At 41.9% G+C, this 15000-nt stretch overlaps 1 protein-coding gene across 1 annotated transcript in view; it reads right to left on the bottom strand.

The window, feature by feature from the left end:
- Positions 1-7982: 7982 nt before the first annotated feature.
- LOC145398109 (liver carboxylesterase-like) overlaps positions 7983-15000 on the bottom strand; it is a 12427-nt gene continuing 5409 nt past the window's right edge. Inside the window, exons 4-13 of the mRNA XM_080271064.1 lie at positions 14951-15000; positions 14586-14697; positions 14056-14279; positions 13485-13674; positions 12110-12205; positions 11192-11295; positions 10227-10395; positions 9639-9756; positions 8972-9140; positions 7983-8165 (exon numbers count right to left, since the gene is read on the bottom strand). The exon at positions 14951-15000 is cut by the window's right edge and continues 24 nt beyond it. Of these exons, the coding sequence (XP_080127190.1) occupies positions 7983-8165; positions 8972-9140; positions 9639-9756; positions 10227-10395; positions 11192-11295; positions 12110-12205; positions 13485-13674; positions 14056-14279; positions 14586-14697; positions 14951-15000 (1415 nt within the window). The remainder of the gene's footprint in view (positions 8166-8971; positions 9141-9638; positions 9757-10226; positions 10396-11191; positions 11296-12109; positions 12206-13484; positions 13675-14055; positions 14280-14585; positions 14698-14950) is intronic.

Here is a 15000-nt window from a genome sequence, read left to right as displayed (position 1 = left end):
CGCAATTCGTAAAAAAAAGCTTTCTCTCAGTCAAAGGGCGTTGTGGTGTTGATGCAGATGTGGTAGTGAGTTGCTTTGGGTATGTGGAGGGAATGGGGGATGAGAGACTGACTGGGAGAGTGTGTGGGTGAGGTAAATTTGATGGGTAACATTAGGAAAAATATCTTGAGTTGGATTGGTCATGTGTAGGGAATGGGGGATGAGAGACTGACTGGGAGAGTGTGTAAGTGAGGTGGATGTGATGGAAGGCATTCGGAGAAGTACTTTGAGATGATTTGGGCATGTGCGGGGAATGGAGAATGAGAGACTAACGAGGAGAGTGAATATGGGTGAGGTGGAGGGAGTGAGAAGGAGAGGAGGTGAAGGACTGATAAGCGATATATATATATATATTTTTTTTATGCGAGGAAGAAGGAACCAAAGGCCATATGAGGGAGAAGGGTTGGAGACAGGGCAAATTGATGTTGGACAGGGTGACATGGTGGTGATTTGCTTGTGGCCACCTTTGAAGGGACTGAGGCGTCTGACGATAGATAGATAGATAGATAGGTAGGTAGATAGATGAACAGAAAGATAGATAGATAGGTAGATAGATGGACGGATAAATAGATAGATAGTTGGATAGATAGATAGATAGGTAGATAAAGAGAAAGATATATAGAAGTCAGATAGATGGATAGATAGATAGATAAATAGACAGATACATAGGTACATGGATGGGTGGATAGACAGAGAGACAGACAGATAGACAGATAGATAGAAGGGGTACCGTCCTCCTCTATTCAATGTTTCAGACAGCGCTGAGTTCTTTAGCCTAACACCAGACGATGACGGTATGATAAAAGCTCCCCACGGTGTTTGTGTGTGTGTGTGTGTGTGTGTGTGTGTGTGTGCGTGTGAGGGAGGGAGGGTAGAGGTGTGTGTGTGTGTGTGAGGGAGGGTAGTGGTGTGTGTGTGTGTGTGTGTGTGTGTGTGTGTGTGTGTGTGTGTGTGTGAGGGAGGGTTGTGGGGTGTATTGGTCAATATGTAAACAATTCTCATGTAACAGGGAAGGGGGAAAGGGGGGGAGGTATACAGAGGAGAGAGACAGAGAGAGAGAGAGAGGGTGAGGGGAATGAGGAAGGGTGGGGAAAGAGGAGGAGGGGGAGGAAGAGAAGAAGAGGTGAAGAGGAGGGGTAAAGGAGGAGGGAAGGGTCGATGAGGTTAAGATAGGAGGAAAGAGGGTGAGGGGAGGGGAGGAGGAGGGGAGAGGGAAGAGGGAGGAAATGGGGGAGAAGGGGAAGGGGGAGGGAGGAGAAGGAGGGAAGGGGGAGGGAAGGCGGAAGAGGGAGAAGGGAGAGAAGAGGAAGGGCAAGGGTGGAAGGAATCGACTTAGATATATTAGTGTCTATGTACTGAGAGAGAGAGAGAGAGAGAGAGAGAGAGGGAGGGAGGGAGAGAGCTGTACCTACCCTTCATCATTTATTTATTTATTTCCTATTCCCAAGGCCATACCCACGCCCACACCAGCAGACTGAGCGGGTACTAGTTAATAATAAGCCCTATTTCTAAGTCTAATTTTTTCGCTATAAAATCATCAGGCAATAAAAGAGAATAAAACAGAACACGTCATCGACAAGTGTCCGTTGCACCCCTTTATCAGCGAGTTATTTTGCACAATACTTCATAACATTGCTTTTTATGTGTGAGATGGAGGGATGGAGTGGAGAGGTATATGAGGGAGGGGTGTGTGAGCTGGGGAGAGGGCAGTGAAATCGCCGGGGGATAGGGCGACATGGAGGAGATTTGTTTGTGGCCGCCTCTTACGGGATTGAGGCGTCTGGCGATGGATAGATCGATAGAACATACAGGAGGATGTTGAAGCGTAATGCGTAGAATAAATCGTTAAGGAGGAGGTGTTACGACATATCCAGGTCACTTAAAGCACGATCCTTGGTGTGAGAAAACAATTAACATGTATGTATGTATGTATGTATGTATATATATGTGTGTATGTATGTATGTATGTATGTATATGTGTGTATGTATGTATGTATGTATGTATGTATGTGCGTATGTATGGTAACGGCTGGACAGGTAAAGTGGATCTATACCTGGATTGCTTACCTTGTCTCTTAATTGCAGGTGTGGAGGGCGCTGCGTTGCTCTACTTAACACTTGTCACTTATCACTTAACACTCCAGGCAGCTTGGTATAGAGAGAATTATTGTGCTGCTGAACTCCCTCATGGTTCAGACAACTCTAGCATTATATTTCTACTAATGCCACGCGATTTTATATATAGATCTGAATTATTGTTGTTAGTGTTGCGTTGTTTCTCGTTTATATACGTATTATGTATATATATATGTATCTATCTGTTTATCATCTGTCTATCTATCTATCTATCTATCTATCCACCTATCTATCTATCTATTTATCTATCTGTCTGTCTGTATAACTAGATGGCTGCATATAGACAGATAGATAGATAGATAGATAGATTTGTATGACAAGAAGGACAGATAGACAATTCTGTGTAACTAGATAAGCAGGCAGTGTGGTAATGTGTGGTAGTGGCAGCGTGTGGTAGTGAGTGTGGTACTACTTCCATGTGTGGTAGCGAGTGTGGTAGTGTGGCAGTGTGTGGTAGTGTGTGTGGCAATGTGTGATGGTGTGTGTGGTAGTGAGTGTGACAGTGTGTGGTGGTAGTGTGTGGCAATGTGTAGTAGTGTGTGTGGTAGTGCTGCAGTGTGTGGTAATGAAAGCGGTACTATGGCAGTGTGTGGTTGTGAGTGTGGTAGTGCGGCAGTGTGTGGTAGTGAGTGTGGTACCATGGCAGTGTGTGGTAGTGAGTGTGGTAGTGTGGTGTAGGGTGTGGTAGGGTACACATACAGACCAACCACACCCACATCCCCCCCTTCCTCCCTTCTCATCGATTCACCCACCCACAAACACACACCTCTTCACCCCTAGAACGTGTTATTCATTCATTTGGCTTTATTCATTTTTATTTCGTCTTATTACACACTTTATTTGTTCTAACCTGATGAATATTTTTAACCCCTTTTAGTTCAGCTGATGACCAGGTGTAATTAGATTGAGAGGTTGATTTGACTAGTGACCAAGGAGACTCGCTTTTACCTCATGACTAAGGCTTACCAAATTTTTAGCAGCTAGTCAAGTGTAGTCAGACTGGAAGGTTTATCTGACTAGTAACCAAGGAGACTCATTTCAGCAGCTAGCCAAGTGTAGTCAGGCTGGAGAGTTGATTTGACTAGTAACCAAGGAGACTCATTCTAACCTCATAACTAAGACATCAAATATTCAGCAGCTTGCCAAGTGTAGTCAGACTGGAAGATTGATTTGACTAGTAACCAGGGAGACTCAGGATAGGGAAGCAACACGTTCTACACAGAAAAATTAATCCCATATCTAAAATAAAGTACCATCCACACACGAGACTAATCAATAAGAATGCTATGTATACTCCTTTCACTTTAACTTGGCCCAGATTTTCGTCCTTTTGCAGCTTATTTCTTGTAGCTCACTGGCAGAATAAGACGGTACTATGAGTCTATATTCTTTCCATAGCACTTCTTCGTGACTAGCATCATATTCTAGTGTTGATCTATTGTTACAGCTCAGCATTCAGATCGAAGTGATGTCAATTTTGGACCAAGTCAGAGTAAAAAGACTATTGTAGGGACCATACCGTATTTATGAAATCTGTTATACCCTGTTCACTCTAACTTGGCGTAAAATTGCCATCTCTCCATCTTGAATGTTGAGGTGTTGTGAGAGACTAACACTAGAATATCGTGCTAGTCACGAAGAAGTGCTAGAATCATTTAGGACTTTGGTTTATTACGTCTATACTATCTTCACTTTATCTGGGTGCAAAATTGCCGTCTATCCATCTTGAATGTTGAGGTGTAGCGAGGGACTAACGCTAGAATATTGTGCTAGTCACGAAGTGCGATAATCAATTAGGACTTTGGTTTATTACGTCTATACTCTCTTCACTTTATCTGGGTGCAAAATTGCCATCTCTGCATCTTGAATGTTGAAGTGTAACAAGAGATTAAAGCTAGAATATGATGCTGGTCACGAAGCAGTGCTATGGAAAGGATGTAGCGCCGCAGTTCTGTCGTTTTCAGCCACTGAGCCGTGAAATAAACCGCGAAAGGACAAGATTTGGGCCAAGTTAAGGTGAAAGGATTTTTAGAAAGAATAAATGATGAAGAAATAAACTAGTGAAAGGAAAAAAAAAAAAAATGGGCCAAGTTAAGATGAAAGGCCTTTAGGAAGAATAAACGATAAACACAATAAATTAACACACAATGAGAAGGGTAAATGACAAAGGACGTAGCTATATATTAGAGGAAATCGATAAATGAACACGCAGCTCAGTTGTACACCTCCTCACGTTCCCCTCCGTCTTTCATCCACATTGGAACGTAGTCTGGATTTTCTCCTTATATTCCTTCAGTACAGCGACTGTTATTATTATTGTTATTATTATTATTATTATTATTTTGACACACACACACACACCATAAAAAGGCTCACACGAGGAAATAAAAACATGACAATATTTTACCAAGTTTATTTATATTATCACAAAATCATTACTCAGACCTCATTCCAGACGATTGTATTCAGCTTTTGAGAGACTAAGAACTGAAGGGGTTAGATAAAGCTTTCCTTAACCCCTTCACTGCTAGAGGTCCGTAAGAAGCTGAGTGAAATCGTCTGTAGGTAGCGAAACTTAAATAAAACTGACCGAAAATAGAAGGTAAACAGAATAACATGCTAAAACGAGCGATACGAAAAAATATGCTAATTTATTCATATTATCACAATACGCTAAGATGATCACATTTTCCACTCTCTTCACGACGATTTTATTCAGCTCAGGGAGGGTTTTGGAACTGGAGGGGTTAGATAAAGCCTTCCTTAACCCCTTCACTCCCTGAGGCTTGTCCCAGGCTGAATAAAATCGTCTGGAGGAAACAGAAACAAACTTTAAAAAACAAACATAAGATTTCAAGAAGTTAATGTAAAAACTAAAAATCTAAGTTTATTTATCACATTAACTTCATTTTTATTCTTTATCTCCAGACGATTTTATTCAGCCTAGGACTCTTGCGAACTGGAGGGGTTAGATACAGCCTTCATCAACCCCCTGTCACTGCTAAACTGAGAAAAATCGTCTGAAGGTAGCAAAAATACGCTAATATTTAAAGATACACCACTGGACTCAAACAAAAATCATGAAAGTAACCTGAGAGGACCTAAATCGTCTGAAATCGTCCTGAATTTATTTACCTCACTCTGAAGTTCAAAAAATCGTCTGGGGTAGCAAGAATATGCTAAAATTTAATAAGGCCACAGGATTCAGAGTTAAAGGACCTGAAAGTAATCTGAAAGGACCAAAATCGTCTGAAATCCTCCTAAATCGCCTGAAAATGAGCTAAATCGTCTGATATCCCCCTGAATCGCCTAAAATCCTCCTAGGTGGTCTGAAATCGTCCTCAATCGTCAGAAATCGTCCTGAATTGATTGACCCCATTTTGAAGGTGAAAAAATCGTCTGAAGGTAACAAAAAAGAACTACAATATAATGCCGGGTCGTAGGATGCAGACGATTAAAAGGGCCTATGGTGAACTGAATGGAGCTAAATCGTCTGAAATCGTTCTGAAATGTCTGAAATCGTCTTAATTCGTCTGAAATCGTCATGAATCGTCTGAAATCGTCCGACATCGTCTAAAATCGTCGTAAATCGTCTGAAAAAGTTCTAAAAAGTCCTAAACAATCCTAAATAGTTCTAGAGTCCTAAAATCGTCCTAAGTCGCCTGAAATGTCCTGAATCGTCTGAAATCCCCCTTTAAATCGCCTGAAATCCTCCTAAATCGCCTGAACCCCTCCTAAATCGTCTGAAATTCCCCTTTAAATCGTCTGAAACCCTCCTAAATCGTCTGAAACCATCCTAAATCGTCTGAACCCCTCATAAATCGTCTGAAATTTTCCATTTAAATCGTCTGAAACTCTCCTAAATCGTCTGAAATCCCGCTAAATCGTCTGAAACCCTCCTAAATCATCTGAAATCCCCCTTTAAATCGTCTGAAACCCTCCTAAATCGCCTGAACCCCTCCTAAATCGTCTGAAATCCCCCTAAATCGTCTGAAATCCCCCTAAATCGTCTCCAAAATCGCCTGAAACCCTCCAAAATCGCCTGAAACCCTCCAAAATCGCCTAAAATCCCCTTAAATCGCCTAAAATCCTCCCAAATCGTCTGAAATCGTCCTGAACTGATCTCCTAGGGTGTTAGCACGACTGGAGACGACTAGAATGAATCTCTAAGCTGTAAACTGGTCGTAACATCTCTTCCTTAGCGATTTATTCTATCACTTCATTACCCCTTGTATATCATTGATAAAAACTATATATTAAAGTGAGATAAGTAACACAGAGATAAGTAACAGAGAAATAAGTAATGCAGAAAAGAATGCTAAGGTACATGAGGCAAAAAAAATCGCTAAGGAGGAGGTGTTACGGAGCATGCCACTATTTTACGTCCTTGTCTTGGTGTTAATATTAATGGAGTGAATTATGTCCGAAATTGAATATATAATAGAAAGATAATAATAATAATAATAATAATAATAATAATAAAAATAATAATAATAGTAGTAGTAGTAGTAGCAGTAATAGTAGTAGCAGCAGTAGTAGTAGTAGTAGTAGTAGTAGTAATAATAATAATAATAATAATAATAATAATAATATAATAATAATAACAATAATAATAATAATAATAATAATAATAATAATAATAATAATAGTTGTAGTAGTATTTTTAGAAACGTTTGCACCTTTACAGTTACAAAAAATACAACATTATTCAAATGCAAAGAAAATACTTCAGTTAGTCTTAAGAAAAGGCTAAAAGTAACGTAAGATAATTGTTTCCCTATCGTAACTAAGATGAATTTTTGGGGGGAGGACCAGGGGACTCATATGTGTGTGTGTATGTGTGTGTGTGTGTGTGTGTGTGTGTGTGTGTGTGTGTGTGTATTCTTTTTTTTTTTTTCATATCTTTCCTTCCAAAAAAATCTTAGGATAGGGATTGATCGTTAATTTGTTCGTAATTTAGCGTTCGTGTCCGTTTTTCATCATTCAGTCCTTAGATGCATCCTTCCTTCCTTCCTTCCTTCCTTCCTTCCTTCCTTTTATTCTTTCTTACCTTCCTTCCTTTTATTCTTTCTTACCTTCCTTCCTTCATTCTTTCTTTTATTCTTTCTTTCTTCTTTTTTCCTTCCTTTCTTCCTTTCCTTCCTTCTTTCCTTCCTTATTTTTTTCATTTCATCCCTCCATTCTGCTTCCTTTCCCCCTGTTTCAGTTTTCCATTCTCTCAGTCTACCTCTCCTTCCTTCCTTTTGGCATATTACACCCTTCCTCTTCCTTCCTTCCCTCCTTCCGCCCTTCCTCTTCCTTCCTTCCCTCCTTCCGCCCTTCCTCTTCCTTCCTTTCCTCCTTCCGCCTTTCCTTCTACACTTCCCCCTCCTGTTCCACACAAGTTAGCTTTCCTTCTCTTCTCCTCTTCCTCTTCACCCCGTCCTCTTCCTCCTTCCTGTCTTATCCCCCCTCCTCTTCCAAATCAGCATTCTTCCTCCTCTCCCTCCCTCCTCCCTCTCTCTTCCTCTTCCTCCTCCTCCTCTTCCTCCTCCTCACACAATGGCATCTTCTTAATATTATTCTAAACCCAAGTACAATGCTCCTTCTCTCCCTCTCTCCTCCTCCTCCTCCTCTTCCTCTCTCCTCCCTCTCTCTTCCTCTTCCTCCTCCTCCTCTCTCCTCCTCCTCCTCTTCTTCCTCTTCCTCCTCCTCACACAATCGCATTCTCCTTCTTAATTCTAAACACAAGTACAATGCCCATCCTCTACCCCTCTCCTCCTCCTCCTCCTCTACCTCTCTCCTCCTCCTCTTCCTCTTCCTCCTCCTCACACAATCGCATTCTCCTTCTTCGTCATTTTCACTCCAATCACGATGGTCAGAATCAGCAAACACCCAGTAACGCCTCCCAGTACACCAGTAGCGATCCTGAACTGGTCTCTCTCAAACACCATATCATCGTAGTCTTCTTTGTCTACGAATTCGCCCATGTCAGGTGTTGTGCCCGGCATCTGTAAGTACGTAGGTAGGTAGGTAAGTAGGTTGTTAGGTGGGTAAGTAGGTAGTTAGGGAGGTAGGCAGACAGGCATTCAAGGTAGATAGGGAGGTAGGTAGGTTGGTGTGAAGGTAAGTGGATATGTAGGTTCGTAGGTGGATAGGTAAGTAGGTATGTAGGTAGATTGGTAGATTGACAGAGATATAAATGGGGTCAAGGTGGGTCAAGGTGGGGTCAAGGTGGGTCAAGGTGGATCAAGGTGGGGTCAAGGGGAGTCAAGGTGGGTCAAGGTGGCTCAAGGTGGCTCAAGGTGGGGTCAAGGTGGGTCAAGGTGGATCAAGGTGGGGTCAAGGTGGGGTCAAGGTGGGTCAAGGTGGATCAAGGTGGGTCAAGGTGGATCAAGGTGGGGTCACGGTGGGTCACGGTGGGTCAAGGTGGGGTCAAGGTGGGGTCAAGGTGGGGTCAAGATGGGTCAAGGTGGATCAAAGTGGGGTCAAGGTGGGTCAAGGTGGGTCAAGGTGGGTCAAGGTGGGGTCAAGGTGGGTCAAGGTGGGGTCAAGGTATTTTGGGGAGGTCAATTGCTACACAAAATTCACTCATTTAAGAACCTAACATTTGAACTGGGGGGGGCAAATTTCTAAATGTCTCTCTCTCTCTCTCTCTCTCACACACACACACACACACACACACACACACACACACACACACACACACACACACCTCAGTAACGTCGTCCATGCCTGATTACCTTTCCTTGCTCTCACGGCTTCACCCATCCCACCCACCCCTCTCTCTCTCTCTCTCTCTCTCTCTCTCTCTCACCTCGGTAACGTCGTCCTTGGTCGAGTGGTACTTCCATCGAGTGGTAAAATCGACATCCATGGTGAAGTTATCCTTGACCAACATGAAGGAGGGAGTATCCGCTGTGAAGGTTTCCCACTTCTCCACACCATTACTCCACTCTGACCTCTTGGAGTCTGGAGTAGGGTCACTGGAGAGATAGATAGATAGATAGATAGACGGATAGATAGATAGGTAGATAGGTAAACAGACAGACAAAACTCTTCCTACTTCTCCATGACTCCATTCCGACCTCCTGGAGTCTGGAGTAAGGTCACTGGAGAGATAGATAGATAGATAGATAGATAGATAGATGGGTCGGTAGGTAGATAGATAAATAGATAGGCAGATATATAGATTGATAGATATGGTCACATGTACTTATATGTAGGAAAGTTTGTTTATGGTGATGTCATGCGGATTTGAACAGAGCAGATGAAGACGAGAGAGAGAGAGAGAAAGAGAGAGAGAGAGAGAGACAGACAGACAGACAGACAGAGACAGACAGAGATTTAAACCAAAGATAATAATAATGCTACTAATACTACTAACACCATTACTACTACTATTACTACTACTACTGCTAATAATAATAATAATAATAGTAGTAGTAGTAGTAGTAATAGTAGCAGTTAACTATCCAACGTACCCATATGTAGCAAAGTTGGTCCATAGTAACGTCATGCGGTCCACCATCTCCAGCTGCCTTTGGTCCAGGTCCGCGGGCAGGTGGAACAGGTAAATAAGCTCATCAGCGTGGGAAATACCTGGCGGAAGACGAGGCGGGGTTAGGTTGGAGTGTGGGGTGGTTTAGATGTGGAGTGAATGAGGGAATGTGGAGATATGGTTTAGATGTGGAGGTGGGGGGTGGGAAATGGTGTGTGCTCTCTCTCTCTCTCTCTCTCTCTCTCTCTAATCTATCTATCAGGCACACACCTCCAGTCACAGGTATATCGGTGTTGAAATGAAGATCCAGCCAACCAGCGAGTCATCTGCTTCAAACTCCCATGAATAAAAGCTTCTATCTACTTTCTCCCTCTCTTATCTATTTATCTATCTATCTATCTATCAGGCACTCACCTCCAGTCACAGGTATATCAGGTGTTGAAGTGAAGATCCAGCCAAACAGCGAGTCATCTGCTTCAAACTCCCACGAACAGAAATTTATCTCTCTCTACTTTCTCCCTCTCTCATCTATCTACCTATCTATCTATCTATCTATCTATCAGGCACTCACCTCCAGTCACAGGTATATCAGGTGTTGAAGCGAAGATCCAGCCAAACAGCGAGTCATCTGCTTCAAACTCCCACGAATAGAAGAAGAGGTTGGCGGATTGGGGGTCCGTCAGATACACCTCATTCACCAGCTCCCACAGCCCTGATTTAAGGAACATCACGCCTCCCATCTAGTTTTAGGGACGCAGGGAAAAATATATAGTGTTAGAGGCTGGGGAAGTGAAGGATACATTAAGTTAGATAAAGTTAGTCGTGAGGAATTGATGATGTGTGTCGTTAGAGGTTAGGAAATTGAAGGCTATGAAGTGAGAGGCTAGGGAATTGAAAGGTGTATTGTTAGACGTTAGGAAATTGAGATATATATTAAGTTAGATGCTAGGAAATTGAAGGAGGGAAATTTAGACGCCAGGGAAGTTAAAAATAATTAAAGTTTGACGAGACGAATTCAAAAATATATACTGTAAGAAGCTTGGGAATTGAATGGGTTAATGGTGATTTTTTTGTTTTTTTTTTTTTGCTTCGAAAATATAATGGAAGTTGATGTTATTGATTTATAGAGGTTAATGGAGAGATGTTTAGCGTTTAATGGTTTTGAAAATAATAGGACGTGATTGTACTGGAGGGTGCCATTACGTGAAGAAGAAGAAGAAGAGGAGGAGGAGGAGGAGGAGGAGGAGGAAGAAGAAGAAGAAGAGGAGGAGGAGGAGGAGGAGGAGGAGGAAAAACAGCAAAAGAAACAGAGAAGGAAAATTGACAGAAAAAACGAAATTCCTGACAACACAATAAACTCGAAAAATAACAAAAACAAAAAAATAAAACGGAGAAAGAAAACGAAATGCATAACTACACCGTAAACTCGAAAAATAAATAAATAAATAAATAATAAGATAGGGGGGAAAAGCGACATCCTCAACCACACAAAAAATAATTACGGAAAAAAGTCAGAACTCGCCCAAATCAACTCACATCTACAAGACCCCCTTCCATGGAGTACCAATCGCCCATCTCAGCGTCTGGAAGGTAAGCCAGACGCATCGTAGAGGACATGGAACCCGTCTTGTCATCCACACCTGAAGGAGGAAGTGGATTAGTAGTAGTAGTAGTAGTAGTAGTAGTAGTAGTGGTAGTATTTATGCATTGATCTCGTCTTGTCATCCACACCTGAAGGAGAAAGTGATTTGGAGGTAAATTTCTTGCGTCTTGGTGTGCTTCTTAAAATGATCTTTGGGGCTATTATTATTATTATTATTATTATTATTATTATTATTATCATCATCATCATTGTTGTTTTTATCGCTGTTATTGTTGTTATTATTGTTTTTTTCATATTATCATTATTATTATTATTATTATTATTATTATTATTATTGAGACGGATCCTGTCTTGACCTCCACACCTGAGAAGAAAATTGACTTGAGGTAATATTCTTGCGTCTTGGTGTGTTTTTTATATTATTTGAAGTTATTTATTATTCTTTATTGTTATTATTGTTATCATCATTGTTCTCATCATAAATTAATATTATTTTTATCATCATTATTATTTCTATTATTAATCATCATCATCATCAACAACAGCCTCCTCCTCATTCGACTCACCATCACCATAATTATTATTTTATCATTATTATTTCTGTTATTAATCATCACCATCATCATCATCAACAACCTCCTTCTCATTATACTCACCTATCTATCTATCTATCTATAGCCCGACGCCCTAATCCCGCAAAGGGTGGCCGCAGACAAAACGCCTCCAAGTCGCTCTGTCACCACCATAATAAAAAATAAACAACACCTCATTATCGTACTAAACTAATTAAATAAAAATAAATAAATAAATAAATGAATAAATAAAACTGAGCCGAAACCTTCACTACTCACCGAATGCGCCGAGGATCATTGGAATCGTATCAAACTTCAAAAATTCTTCATCTTCTATCGTTATATTTAGAGGCACCATGTAGTCCGTGTACGAAACTGGGGGGAGAAACGTACATGGTTAGATAATCCGTACATGGGTGCTGGATACGTGTACAGAGGGTCATACGTACACGGTTGAATGATACCTACATGGTTTGTAAGATGGTTTGAGATTACGCACATGGGTTGTATATTCGTACATGGAGAATACGTACATGGGTGCTATCTACGTACATAAGGTTATACGTACATGGATTTCAGAGGCACCGTACGTGAGTGGATAATACCTACATGATCAGTAGATGGTTTGAGATACGTACATGGGTTGTATATTCTTACATGGCTGGAGAATTCGTACATGAGAGAATGCGCACATGGGTGGTATACGTACATGGGCTGATAATGTGTACACTGACTTATATATTACACACGTACAAAGAAAAATGTGCTTTGAAGGATGGTACAATGAATTTGAATACTGAATAGAAAGTAATGGTTAATCTTGACTCTCTCTCTCTCTCTCTCTCTCTCTCTCCCACACACACTATTTTTCCCGCCAAGTCCTCCCCCCCTTCCTTCGAAATAGTTCACACTTCCTTACGGGGGCGCGTCCCCCAGGTTGAGAGCCACTGTCTTACACTTGAGTTGTTTTGCTTTCATCTAAGGGAACTGGACAACACACACACACAACTTGACTACAAAACTGTGCTTGCATGAAATTCGGTGAGTCTCCTTGGTTGCTAGTAAAAATCAGTCTTTCAACCTAACCTCGCATCTAACCATCAACTGAGCTGAAGGGGGTTAGGGATCTTTGTTGGATAAAAAAAAAATAATAATAATAATAAAATAAACGATATAGTTAGACCTTCAGAGGTTACGTTTTCTATGTCGTCTTATTTCTATTTTTTAGGGATAACTAATTCTTACGTCCAGGCAAGAGTTTAATTATGTAAATAAATAAATAAGCTTTTCCTCCACCACACAGCCGTAATGGGAATCCTGAGAAGCCCCCTCATTCTATCTATCTGTCTATCAGTCTATCCATATATCTATCTATCTATTTTTCTATCTGTCTGTCCCAGTCTTTCCATGTATCTCTGTCTATCCATTTATATCTATTTGTCTACCTACCTACCTACCTATCTACCTCTCTATCTATCTATCTATCTATCTATCTACCAGCCTGTCTCTCTGTCTATCAGTCTATTTATCGAGCTCAATCCCTTTACACTAGTCAGCCATTCAATTTTACGTTTTCTCTCGATGTTTATGGTTCTTCAAGCAATCCCGTTCTATCCACATCTCTCTCTCTCTCTCTCTCTCTCTCAATACTCACGTCCTAGCACCAGCGACCCCTCATCCCTCACACTACCAGACATTATAGGGATTTTCAGAAACTCCTCGACCGCTATAATTTCCCTTGGGTCTTTCGGGATGACCAACTCTACGTCTAGATAGTCCATGTTCTTCTGTACCACCGGGCAGAGACCACGGAATCCCAAACCTCCTGCAATGCGATCATCAAGCTGGAAGGAAGAGGGAGGTATGAGCATCGTTGTGGTTTTCGTCGCTTATTTGTACTGTTATCATCGTCATTTATCTTCTTAGTTATCATCTGTTATCATCGCCATCATCATCATCATCATCATCATCTAATTATTACCACTGCTAGCACCATCGCCACCACCAATCATTAGCACCATCAGCATCATCACCACCATCAACATTATGCTCATCATCATAACCCCATCACCACCACACCCACCACCACCATAACCCTCACCACCACCACACCCACGTCCACCACCACCACAACCCCCCCACCACCACCACACCACCACCACCACCATAACCCCCAACCATCACCACCAACGCAAAACCACATAAACAAGAAACACAACACTCACATACAACTCTCCAGCGGCTTTTACAATATCCTGGAAAGGCTTCTCCACCAGGCATGCCACCGCTTCCTCGTGCGTGCTGCCTTCATTCCAGCATTCCAGGTGCTCGGCCGTTCGCTGGAAGGAGCTGGCTGGATCATTGTCAATCGTCCATTCTTCAAAGGCCGATCCACTTTGAGGTATGGCGTGGTGGAGCAACTGTTTCCCATTGTTTTCAGGTTGGGTGTCTGTTGGTGGAGGCTGGGTTAGGTTGGGTTGGGTTGGGTTGGGTTTACGTGGCTTAGATGGGGTTGGTTTTAGGTTTCTGTTGATTTGGGTTAGGTGGGGTTACATTACGTTTGGTTGGGTTGGGTTGCACTGGGTTGGTTTTTGTAAATAGATACTAAGATGAAGTTAAAATATGAGATATGACACTGTTTGGTAGGATCAGTCTCTCTCTCCCTCTCTCTCTCTCTCTCTCTCTCTCTCTCTCTCTCTCTCTCTCACACACACACACACACACACACACACGCACACACGCGCGCGCGCCTCACCATGTGTAAGTGGGGTGAGGTGCATCCACGAAGAACTAGCCCCTCCCGCACTCTGGCCAAACACAGTTACAAGGTTGGGGTTCCCGCCAAAAGCACTGATGTAACTTTGTATCTGAATATAAAAGTTAGAGTTAGATTAGCTTAAGTTAGATTAGGTTAAGTTAGGTTAGGCTAGGGAGTCGTATTTATGAAGAATCCTAACCAGTTTTTGCGTTTCACGAGTTAACTATTATCACATATCATTATACATACATACATACATATTGTTCGTGTGTGTGTGTGTGTGTGTGTGTGTGTGTGTGTGTGTGTGTGTGTGTGTGTGTGTGTGTGTGTGTGTGTAGGTAGGTAGGTCTGTGTGTACCTACCCATCTCAGCGCCATGATCTGATCCATTAACCCCATGTTACCGGGAGCTT

The sequence above is a fragment of the Coenobita brevimanus genome, chromosome 44, assembly GCF_032717465.1.
Source record: "Coenobita brevimanus isolate Jiangsu-jjx chromosome 44, ASM3271746v2, whole genome shotgun sequence".
Lineage (NCBI taxonomy): Eukaryota > Metazoa > Arthropoda > Malacostraca > Decapoda > Coenobitidae > Coenobita > Coenobita brevimanus.
The sequence above is the reverse complement of the archived record's forward strand: the minus strand, read 5'-3'. Positions and strand labels throughout refer to the sequence as shown.